This window comes from Podarcis bocagei, assembly GCF_964188305.1.
Source record: "Podarcis bocagei genome assembly, chromosome: 5".
Lineage (NCBI taxonomy): Eukaryota > Metazoa > Chordata > Lepidosauria > Squamata > Lacertidae > Podarcis > Podarcis bocagei.
The window spans coordinates 46,838,893-46,851,187 of NC_138129.1; the positions used below are offsets into that span (position 1 = coordinate 46,838,893).

The 12,295-nt window shown below is 39.2% G+C and overlaps 1 protein-coding gene across 13 annotated transcripts in view; it reads right to left on the reverse strand.

Annotated features, from left to right (window-relative positions):
- The window catches only part of ANKS1A (ankyrin repeat and sterile alpha motif domain containing 1A), a 117,436-nt gene that overhangs the window by 90,582 nt on the left and 14,559 nt on the right, over positions 1 to 12,295 (reverse strand). For 9 of the 13 annotated variants that reach the window (XM_081195799.1, XM_081195794.1, XM_081195801.1 and 6 more), the window contains exons 2-4: positions 4,053 to 4,133; positions 1,867 to 2,023; positions 29 to 91 (exon numbers count right to left, since the gene is read on the reverse strand). In XM_081195799.1, the coding sequence (XP_081051925.1) occupies positions 29 to 91; positions 1,867 to 2,023; positions 4,053 to 4,133 (301 nt within the window). Of the gene's footprint in view, positions 1 to 28; positions 92 to 1,568; positions 1,630 to 1,866; positions 2,024 to 4,052; positions 4,134 to 4,231; positions 4,330 to 12,295 lie in introns of those variants that run through there. The other 4 variants (XM_081195802.1, XM_081195798.1, XM_081195805.1 and 1 more) reach the window with 3 other exon arrangements.

Sequence of the window (12,295 nt, forward strand, 5' to 3'; positions counted from 1 at the left end):
AGTGAAATAGTGGCAGAGAAGTACACACCTTGGCATTGATATAGGGGTCAAAGGGGCCGTACTTTTTGAGTTCTTTGATCTCAAGAGCATTCTACAAAAAGGAGAGGAAAAGAAAACGTGATGATGAAATGGGCAAGATATAGCAACAAAGCAGTGAGTGACTCTGAACGGGAGGAATGACAGAACACGACAATATTTCATTCCAATGAAAAGCAATTAATCACAATGGCCATTCCAGCTGTCAATATCTGCACCATGCACATCATTTTAAAGATAGCATGCAAACGTTACATGACAATCTTTTATAGTTCACTGTTTAACATTTTTTTGTATGTTTTGTCTCATGCTAGCCACAGATTGCAAGATCATTCACTTTCATAAGGCCCCTTCCAATAAACCCTAGAGAATGGTGAACAGTGTTATAAACTTAAAGGCTGTTGACTGGAACAAACTAAATGATCACAGCTGTGCTTGAGAACATGATGAGCCCAGCCGAAATTTTAAAAAAAGATTTGCCAACAATATAATCAAAGGCCATTTTAACATACACATTTAGCTATTTTCATATGAAGAATATTACTAATCAGCAATTGAACAGCACTGCTGACTTTCTTTTCAACTAGAGATTGTATTCCTATAATAGACTATTTATGGGAAACATCAGAAAGCTACATGACTTCATAGCTGTTAAACCCCCACAATCATGGAATTTTATCTTTAATTGTGAACAAAGTGTGCTGCCCATCCCATCCTAGTTCCAATGTGGTCCACACTGGCTGAAGTAGTCACTGTGTGGTTCAGCATGGGTGATGCTTTCTATTGGAAGTGAAAATATTTACAAAAGGTATATCCTCAATTACTTTAAGTCTCACCCACAGTGAAAAAACACACACACTGCCCACAGTACAGAGCGACCTCCAGCCAGGCCGCAGTAACAGCACCTGGTAAAAAAGAACTCCACGGCATTCCCAGTACTTCAGTTTCTTTGAACACCAGTACCTTTTTAATTTGATGCTATCTTAGTTGCAAGAAATCTGAAGAAAATTTGTCAACCAGTTATAATTCAATAGTATTAGAATACAAATACCCCAAAGACCAGTGTTCCACACAAAAACTAGAACAGGAAAAAACCTCGATTCTCTGCAGTAGTCAGACTAAACTAACCAACATATATCTTTAATTTTCACTGTGTGTTCAGTGGGGGTGTAAAGGACATTTGGATTTTTAATAGTAATTTTGTAATTCTGCTAGCTTCTCCAGGATAAATATAAATTGTATGGAGCATTTTTTTAAAAAGAAGATGCAAGTCAATTGGAATGCAATTTTTAAAATTGGGGCAAGTACATATTCCCCTCTCACTTGAGTAGAATCACTGCTCTTTAGTAGGTTAATAATGAATAAGTGAAAGCTTTACTATAATGAACTTCACAATATTAGCTTGCCAAGCACAAGTACTAGAACAAACTAAGCGCAGCTACAAAAACATGACTAAAGGAGACTAAGGTTACTTTAATTGGCTCCAACACAGAAAGGAACTGGTACATCAACTACACCAAGTTTCAAATTACCCAGCAAATGGAAGAAAAGCAATGGTTAACATCCTTCCATCCTGCACATGTTGCAGCTCATGTACTGCTTACTTCCACAGTTTCTAATCAGGTGGCCGGCCAGAAGTGCAGCTTTCAAGACAGGTATTTGTTTTCCTGCGTAGAGATAGTATTTAACATTTAACTCCTTGCCATGCAATAAATCCTGAATAAATCTGAGTCTCATAGATGCTGAGTATCATAGATTCTCACTCTCCTGGAGAATAATCCTAATATTATTAGGTTATTAAAAGCATGAAAATAAGAAACATATTCAGACCTGTTCATTCACTTTAGTGTGAGATGGCCCCTGGTGTATTAGTAGTTTCACTATTTCAGCATCTCCTTTCCAAGCTGCCAAATGAAGAGGGTAACAGCCTTTGCAGTCGGCCACGTTGGTTAATGCATCATTCCTTAAAAGAACTTCCACAACATCCCTGTAGGGAGGAGAAATGATGTTGTGAGATATTTAGAGTAAGTCTAGATGAGAGTCAATAATGAAAAGAAAACTGATTTAAGATACATAAACAGAATGATTGAGAATGATTGAGAATACATTTTATAAGTCAGCTTTCAAAATATTTTTGGATTCAGGTGTTCAATTACGGACTGCTTAGAACCACAGAAATGAAAGCAGCCTTGTAGTTCCTTCCACCCAGAGAAAATAAGGCTGCAATCCAAAGCACACTTACTGGAAGAGAGTTAGTAGAGCTTATCGTAGAGGAAGTGGACTGGAATAATTTATTTTAATCACTCAAGCTACACATGAGTGTGCGGGGGTGTGTGTGTGTACTAATCTCTAAAGTTGAGCTAAGGCTCATCCAAGCAACTGAACTCCTAAATGCTCACAACCTAGCTATGCTTGCATCAAAATGGCTTGAACAAGGCTGGTGTTTCACTGCTATAGTATATTTTGAATTTTATTTGTACAATTTATGTACACTAAGAGCATAAAACCTACTGTAAGCAGATCAATACTGATCAAGTTAACAGCAAAACATACCGGTATATCAGTGTTTCTCAAACTGAAGGGGGCAGCACTAAAGGAGAATTGTCTTACATAACTTATTAGTTACAAAGGTGTAAGTACCATAGCTATAGAATGGAGGAAATTGCTATAGAATCAGAGGTGTCGGCTTCTCCAGAGGATGAGGGTGGGGCCTGATGCAACATCAAACATGTGATGTCACGAGGTGCCAGGGGACAGAGCCCAAACGCCCTCCGAAAATTGAGGGGGCCCCGCCCCCTCAAAGTATCTATCTATCATCTATCTATCTATCTATCTATCTATCTATCTATCTATCTATCTCTATCTATCTATCTATCTATCTATCTATCTATCTATCTATCTATCGGGGTGCCTATGTATAGGATAGAGGGTTGCAAGTGACATCTGTGAGTCCAGTTGTCTCAGAGGGTAGTAAAATGTTTGTTAATGCTGGGGAGGGCACAGGAATTGGGCTGAAAGGTGGAGCAGCATAGTGGGGCTATAAAGCAGTTAAGTGTAACTAATATAGATACTAAAAGGTTCTGAGGGGTTAAGAACTGCAATGAGAGAGTTCAGAAAATGGCTTGAGAAGCACTGGATGAAATTTTCAAGTCTGCCATAAGCTCAGCTTTGATAAACTACTCCAGCAAGCAATAGAATATATGCCTATAATGAAGATATCACACAATCTGCATAGCACAACAGTATTTAGGAATGCTGATATAGGCTTCAAGAGTTTGCAAAAGTGCATCTATGGGGTAAATTGTCATTGATATTTGAGCAACGGTTTATTTCTTTTTAACAGTTCAAACTTGAGGAAACATAAATGACATAAAGCAAATGTATTGGCTCTAAACATTACAATTCCATTTTGTGGAACAATCTCTCACCCAACTGGAATCGATATGCAAAGTTTATCAGGAAAAGTAACTGAATCCTGACACCCTCCCCCACCCCTGAAAAAACCCTACTTTGGTATTTGATCTGGGACACGAGAAGCAACAGTATGAAGGTATGAATCAATTTCCTTAGAGCTGCCTTAAGAGTTGTGACTTGCCCTCTCTTTCATACTCTCAGAATTAAAGCCAGAGCATCTTAGGGGGTTGAAATATGGGTTGGCATTTAGCGGATGAAGTCAATGTGAGATATGAATAGCCACTGATTCAGTGTTGTTGAGGTTCAGCAGACCAATTCTGTGTGAATTCCTCCAGCCCTCATTTTGATATTGAGAATTAATGTAAACCCCACTCAGGCCTCAGTGGTGATAAACTCAGCAATATAGTACAGCTCACTGCTGTCTCGAAGCAGGTGTAACTTTGGTGATCTATTATCTGCTAGATATGGTGGAGTTCACATGGATCAATAGATATGGTAGAGTTCACATGGATCAATAAGGAAATGGTACATACATTGCCATAGGTTTTAACTTTTAAACTACCAAATTACCCAAATTGTTATTTCACAGATGGGTAGCTTACTTGTGACCATTCAAAGCAGCATGGTGCAATGGAGTATATCCGGTATTGTCAACACAGTTCACATTTGGTCCTCTCCATATGCTGTAAAATAAAAATACAGCATAAAGACATAAGACACATCAAGTTAAGCAAAAAGAAAGATAAAGCCAGACTGAAGCAAGGGTTTCTGCAGATTTTACCATAAAATGGCATACCCCTCCAACATGTTGAGTCCCAAAAGCAGGACGCGGGTCTTCCCCGTCTGTGCTCCAGGGCAAGTCATGTGACCCGTGAAAGGTCATGGAGCCAAAAAGAAACACATTTTCAGGGCCATGCACACCACACCCAAAAACACATGTTTTGGGGTGCTGTGCAAATGCTTTTGGGAGGCAAGATCTCGCATGCCCCCCCAAATTGTACTGGTTGCATTGGCTCCCATACATTTCTAGGTCCAGTTCAAAGTGCTGATTTGCCCTTTAATGCCCCAAACAGTTTGGAATCAGGTTTCATGAACATCCTCCTAACCCCACATCAAATGCTTGCTTACAATACTCACAAAATATTTTCTGAAGAAAATAAATGTTTTGTGCCTATCTAGGCTGATCTAGCTAGCAGACTGGACTGCAGATCATTCCATTGATTTGTAGCCATCCAATAACGAAATTTTGTATATTACTTAGTTTCTCTCAAAGAATATGAAATTACAAGTTCATTAGGTACATTTCTACCCACCTAAACATGCTGGCTGGCTGAATACTATAGGAATATAGTTTAAGAATAAAGCTGAAACAATACAGTGGTGCCTCGCAAGACGAAATTAATTCATTCCGTGAATTTTTTCATCTAGCGAATTTTTCGTCTTGCGAAGCACGGTTTCCCATAGGAATGCATTGAAAATCAATTAATGCGTTCCTATGGTCAAAAAAAGTCCAAACAAAGCCAAATTTGGTACAACAAGAGTTTATTAAGTGCTCTTTAAAGTCACACATACTGTAAAGAGCATTTCAAAATTCAAACCCAGAATTTTTTTAAAAAAACAGCAGAGTGGCCCAATGGTCACAGAAAATCATAAAAATGCAGGGGGGGGGGGGGACAAGCTTCCAGATTCTTGCAAACCCCTCCCCAACTGTTCCCCCAGCCACCCAGCACACAGAAATTCAAATCCAGATTTTTTAAAAAAAACAGCAGAGTGGCCCAATGGTCACAGAAAATCATAAAAATGCAGAAAAAAACACACAAGCTTCCAGATTCTTGCAAACCCCTCGCCAACATCAAGTCCTTGAATTCCAAACACCCCAACCCAAAATCCAAAACCCCCCAAAAAAGTTTTAAAAGCTTAACTTACCAAATGGCTGCAAAAGAAGTTTTGGAAAAGCTTCAAAAATCACCAAAGTCTTAAAAACCTCAAAAAAGGCATTCTATGAGTTGCTCCTCGAAGTCAAGTCGCAACTGTATTAACGGTGTTAAGAAAAAGGAAACAAACTTGCAAGACGTTTTCGTCTTGCGAAGCAAGCCCATAGGGAAATTCGTCTTGCGAAGCAGCTCAAAAAACAGAAAACCCTTTCGTCTAGCGAGTTTTCCGTCTTGCGAGGCGTTCGTCTTGCGGGGCACCACTGTATTATGTTTTCTTCTAACTTCTTGAATTAAGGACCATGGCCATCAAGCATCTTGATTTAGATATAGGACAGGGTTTGTTAACTGAATCCTGTTTTCAGGAGATCAGCACCCTCTATACTTGTCTAATCTCATTTATCTATCGCAGCAGCACCTGGAAGGAACCCTAAAGGAAACTAAACCTTAATTTCAGAGCTTTTTAATGCTTCAGAGGGAGCACCCAATTTCCTGGCTATAAATGTGTTTGCCAGTGAAAGCACCAATAGGAAAATAGTAGTAGTAAGAAAATAGAAAATAGTAGTAGTAAGAAATAGAAAATAGTAGAAAATAGAAAATAGTAGTAGTAAGAAAAGAGTAAACAGCAGAATCCAAAATATGCCATGGTCTAGCCTGAGCTATTTCTTAAAAACGAAGGGAGGCATAAAGGACCTCTTTAAGAAGCTCATTTTATTGCCAGAGCTAATAGGGGAAAAATAGTAACATATTTTCTAGTAGTCTAAAGACAGTCAACACACTTAAGGCAACGTGACATGACAAGCACCTACAGCTCCTAATTATAAAGCTAATTCAGATATTACTCAAACTGTGTAACCATTTAATGAAGCTTCACTGCCAATTACACTGTCACACACAATTTGAACTGTTGCCTAAGCATCACTTAATATTCTAGTCTTGAACAGGAAACATTTGGTATGTGTAATGCTCTAATATTATGCTCTCATTTTTCTAGCAGAAAAGAGGCTTTTGATAACTCAAGATTTATTTAGCACTTCAAATGTAACATTGATGCCAAGGAATTTTGAAACAAAGGAGGTAATTAGTTGCCAACACAAGCCGAGTAGGAGGCAGATCTGCCAAAGCGGGGGAGCGAGCGTCCTCTCCATATAAATTGGATTTTTTTTATTTTTAAAAAATGCACTCTGGAAATAAGGAGCACAAAACAAACACAGTATGCAATTAATCTAAACTGGGTATTTAATCTGGGGCAGTTGGAGAGGGGAGGGGGCTCTTTCCACAAGCCTGAAGGATGCCATCAAGTGAACACACCTCTATATCATAAGATACTCCTGGTTACACTCCCTCTGTGCAAGCTCTACTACAGTGGTGCAAAGCAACAATCATCTTCAGATGACATCCCTAGCAGCTACTTCACAGTGCTTCCATGAGGCTTGCTTTCCATGCAGATAAGAAAAAAAAGCTTACTCTAGGAAAGCAGGAGAACACCTCCCTTTTACAACAAGAAATGAGTTACAATTCCCATCCCAATGCATCCTGGTTCCCTAGATACTAAGTAGGCAGAAGCGACTCAACAAAAGCCACTGCTTAGAAATAAAAACGCCTTGTATTTGACTGGTAGTTCTACACATTTACAAGCCATTATAAAAGAGTAGGGGGACTCATTTTCCTATTGGTCATAGATAATGGAAACATACAAAGATAAGCTATTTGACCCAAAGCGTAAATATAAATAGAAGGTAAAAGAAAGGACAGGTCATTTGTGCACATCATGCTACAAAGAATAGCTCTAAGGAAGAGAGAAACAAAGTAAACTGCTGCAAAAATAATCAAGCATGTTTTGAAGGCGTGTATTTATTTTATCCTAAAACCAATTTAATTATAGCAGCTCTCAGCAATCTCTCCCCCTTACCAGAATATAGCCAAGCAATTTGATCCTATACAGCAGTGAAGTTTACATCCCTCCGGGCAATGAAATAAGTGGTATGTCTGGATAATTTTGCTTTCCTGTAAAAATACTGTACTCTTCAAAGTCAATATCAGTAAAGCCACCTTTCTCAGAGTATGCTGCCTCCATGAATGCAAGAACAGGGGGAAAATCAGATCACTACAGAGGACAAGGATACAGTCCTAGGATGGGCTGTCAAAAGAATATGCTCCAAATTCAGTCTGCTTTTGAAACAGACTGAAAATATATATAATTTATATTTGAAAAAGCATAGCGAATAGGATGTAGTAGCAACGAAGTGGATGTGCAATTGATTAAAAGGCAAACATAAAACAGTGCCAATAACTCAACATCACATTGGAAGAGAGCAATTAGACACCTGCATTTTCAGGAAACACTTGAGTACAGGACAAATTTCAGATGCAGAAACACAGCCACTACATTGTGCATAAGCACAGCATCAAGCAGTGAGCAGAGGCAGCTGACACAAGGGGAATGAGGAGAGGCACAGAGCTTAACACCAGACCCAGTACCCCCTTGTAAAATCAGTTGTCTATCAGGAGGCTGCTGTAGCTGGGCTATTTGGGAGACACTTAATATGAAGACAAGGCCCTGACAAGGTTGCAGTCCTGAGTGGCTGAACCTGGCCAGTACTCCCCAAAGCAGCACACCTTGTATTGGTGCTGGGAGCTCTGTTTTACAATAGTATGGTCCTTCCCAGAGTGTGATACAGAATGTGGTACTGGGAGATGTGTACATAATGTCATGGCCATATGTTTATGATATCCTATGGGATTCTACTAGGCTCACCATGGCTTTTAACCTCAACATGCAAAGTGCTGGAAGAGACAGTCCAGAAATTTGGGGCTCTTCCTCACCAGTATATGGGTAACAGACAACATGATGACTACACAACTTCCATTATCCCTGACCACTGTCCATGTTAGCTGAGGCTGATAGGACACCACATTGATGACCCCTACTGTAATCTTCCCAACCTTTCCAACAGTGTTTCATTGTCAAACAAAACTTTATGCAGCTTGATAGGCATTGGTTCTTAATTCAGGGAAGTCCAACTGGTAGACCGCGATCGACAGCTCGATCCCCGGATGATATTGGTTGCTTGGTCGGTCCCCCAGGTGATATTGGTCAGTCATTTCTGGCCCCGACCCCTCGCTGTGTCATTCATACGCACAGGGTCGCTAAAACGGAAGATGGAGTTATCGCTGCCCGGCTCTGTTTTTTGGCGTTCCTGTTAACAAATAAAGACTGCAAATTCGGTGCCCCCTCTAAAAAAAAAAGTTTGACATTCCCCACTAGAAAAAAGCTCAACAACTTTGACCTGGCCCCCTAAAAAAATGGGTAGATCACTGCCATAATTTTTTTTCTGGGGGTAGATCACAGTCTCTTGGGAGTTGGACATCCCTGTTTTATTTTATCCCTGGCTTGGGCAAAGTTCTTTTTTAATTCTGTTTTTGTCTTGTTTATATTTTATGTTCCCTTTTAGCCACCTCAGCATAGGATACAAGACACAATGGCAGAGCATAAGATTATTATTTTTTAAAACCCAGTAAAGTAGTTGTATGTAATTTGAAATTTTGTCACAAATTATATTGAATCCTTTATGTCAAGTATGCTATGGAATCTGTAAGCTTACAATTCAAAAATATGTTTATGTAGTAAGTTAAAGATCTAAGAAGTATAGGGCTTTGTTTAAATATGCATGTCAACAGTTAGCATTATTTTTTGTAACCAGCTATCATCAATAGTATAATCCATATAAACAGATACTTGTAGCATTGAAACTTCCAAAGTTGTTATATTTACATAGTTATGTGGACAAGAATTATATACAGTACTTAAGAAAAAACAAGATGGACCAAAGAAGACATTTGTGTAATCAGAATGCACTTCACACAAGATGAGGGGTGTCCAATTTCCATTGAGGCCCCCCAACTGTACATCCACCCACACCCCACATCCTGTTTGGTCTCTCAAGCCTCAGAAGATACTTTTTTGGGGGTACTGCAGCAGATCTGAGGTGGTGGCAGGAAAGCCCAGCTGTGTAAGCACACATCAGCTCACAATCCTCTGGATCTAAGCATAAAAGATCAACAACAATATACCTGAACGAGTAACAGCATTACAATGCAGCTTACAACTGATGACAGGTTTTGCAAACTTACTTGCATGTTTTCAATACTTTAAATTTGTATACAGTGCACACAATACAAAGCCCATGCAGGCAACTCATTTGCATGGGGGTTGTGTTCCGGGTCATTTAGAGCGTTGGCGGGGTACATATAAGCCCGTCCCACCCCCTTCCAGGGCCAAAAATAGTGCATGTGTCAGCAGTTGCACATGCCTCAAACTCGCACAAAATGGGAGTTACCTGTATTTGTAAGACTAATTCTCAGGGCAGAGATCCGTTTTTCGGCAATACGGTTCTGTAAAGCTTCAGAACTGATAGCACTATGGTGACTGTTGTACAATGCAGTTATTGTGTTTGCGAGTCATTTTTATGACTAAGGCATCATCATCATCATGCACACTACCCCAAACTCAGAGCAGCAAGATACTCCAGGACTTCCTGTGCTTTACCCAGGGTTAAGTTTCCCTGGAATGAAGTTGTTCTATGACTATGTTTATACAGAGTTTATAAGATTCCAAAACATTCTATCATGTATACATAAATGAGCTGTAAGAACCTGCACTATCTTGGTTTAAGTTCCCTGATTAATATTCATGCCATTTTAATGCCCTATATGCACTGGCCAAGCAGAATGTGAGTGCTTACTCACCATGAGGTTCCAGGCCGGGTTAAAAATTTAAAAATACAATATTTAAATCATAAAAAAATATCGCTTAGGAGCTCAAGTATGGGAAGGCCCAGCCTTTCCTACAAAGGTAGTTGTATGGTATAGTAAGGCAAGATGCAGCCAGCATCAGAAATTGAGAATGTCTAATACACAGAGATTAGAGTACACTGCATTTGAAAAAAGCAGCAATCTCAAGTTTCTTAATTACAATGCTTTGAATTACAAACATATTTTTACAGAAACATAGAACATTGATGCAGTACCTATGTAATGCACAGTTCCTCTATCATAAGCAGTTCCAGTTTGAATGCCCATGATAACTATTACATGCACAATCAATAATGTTGAATTGATTACCTGAACAAATCAAACAATAGTTGTGTCTGTGACATGAGCATTTGCTCTGCTACTGGAAACATGTGGAGAGATCAATCCTATGAAAGGTGAAGCATGAGTGCCACCCCTACAAAGGTCCAGAGATGGCACAGTACCCAGTTATGGGTCTCCACCAAGTCCATGAAGAACATATAAATGACTACCTTTATACATTTAATTGTACTGATATTCAAGTTGTAGTGCAATACAATAATTACACAAATTGAGTCAGAAAGAAATACAGCAGCCATCATATCGTCAGCTGCCTTCATAAGATATGTACCACTTCTCATATAGTTAGGCAGTTGGCAAGTTCAAGACAGACATTCAAGAGTTGCAACAGGAAGTTACATAAAATGTTTAACAAACGGTGACATAATATCACTGTAATTATACGTTATTGGTGGCAAAAACACATTTGCCCCATACACTTGTACTTCCGTTGTTACAAGCTGCTTGCTCAAAAATATGCCACCATGATATACATAAGTAGTTTGATCATGTAGCTTCCACAACATAATGAGGGGTTTTTTAAAAAATCAAACACAAAGTTTAGACGGGTACTGTATGTGGTGTTCATTTTGGACATGCTGAATTAGAATATGAAACAATACCTTTTTTAATTGAACTTGCCAAGCCCTAGTCTTATTTTAAAACTAGTCTTGTTCTGTGTGTGTGTGTGTGTGTGTGTGTGTGTGTGAGAGAGAGAGAGAGAGAGAGAGAGAGAGAGAGAGAGAGAGAGAGAGAGAGAGAGAGAACCATCAACAGAATGAAAAAGGTATTAGCACACTATAGGGGACAATCCATAATAGGCCAAAAGATGAGTGAGATTACTCCTTAAACGCAACAAGACTTGGGGATTATCATGTTTGCATTGAGGCAATTCATGCAAGGGTGAATAAAGTTACTACCTTAATTTTTATTGTATTTTCTGAAATTTAGGGTGTACAGCCAAGTTCCACCCTGTACCTAAGCACTGACACATTTCAGTCTTAAAGTTAGACAACAACTTCCAATAAACTTTGCCACAGTTAAGTTTTACTTTTCCCCAGATTCATAAAATGTTGGTTCCTATCCTATCCCAAAGTATTTTATTTAAAAAATAAAATAAAAAATAAAAAGCTAGCACATGGGGTAGGTTGTGGGAGGCCATGCCTTAAAGTTCTTAAAACATTAATTTACTCACTGTGATACAGGGGGCACTGGCACTTTTGATGCAGTACTGTTGGTTAGGGAATCCCCAATAAGTATATCAGATTTTTTGCAACATTTACGGTATTCAAATCCTTTCCGCTTTTAGCCATGGTTGCTTGCTCATCCCGACCTCCATTTACCTTATCACAAGGTATGGGAGGGGGAGGGGGAGGTCTGGTACTGTGTACCGTTGAATACCAGAATAAAGCACTGAGTATAGTACACATAGTGACCATTTTGCACAGGGGTTCTGTTCCTGACCCCTGTGTGCATCTGCAAAGCACATATAAGCCCAGCCTGCCTTCGTCCCATTCCAGAGCCACTTCTGGCTCAGCAATGATGAGTGTGTGCAAGATAGCACATAAAAAAATGGTTGCTTTCAGTATAGTATGGGGGGGTGAGAAAACTGATTTGTAGAATAAGGATATATTTTCAAAATAACAGCAAGAGCATCAAGAGATACTGCAAGCTCACACTTCTCACTGAGTTTGTATATATAAAGTTACATCTGTAATGGGCTCATTTATAATTATATTTTTGGGAATGATTCATGTCCTTATGTAGCTGTATTGTTTCAT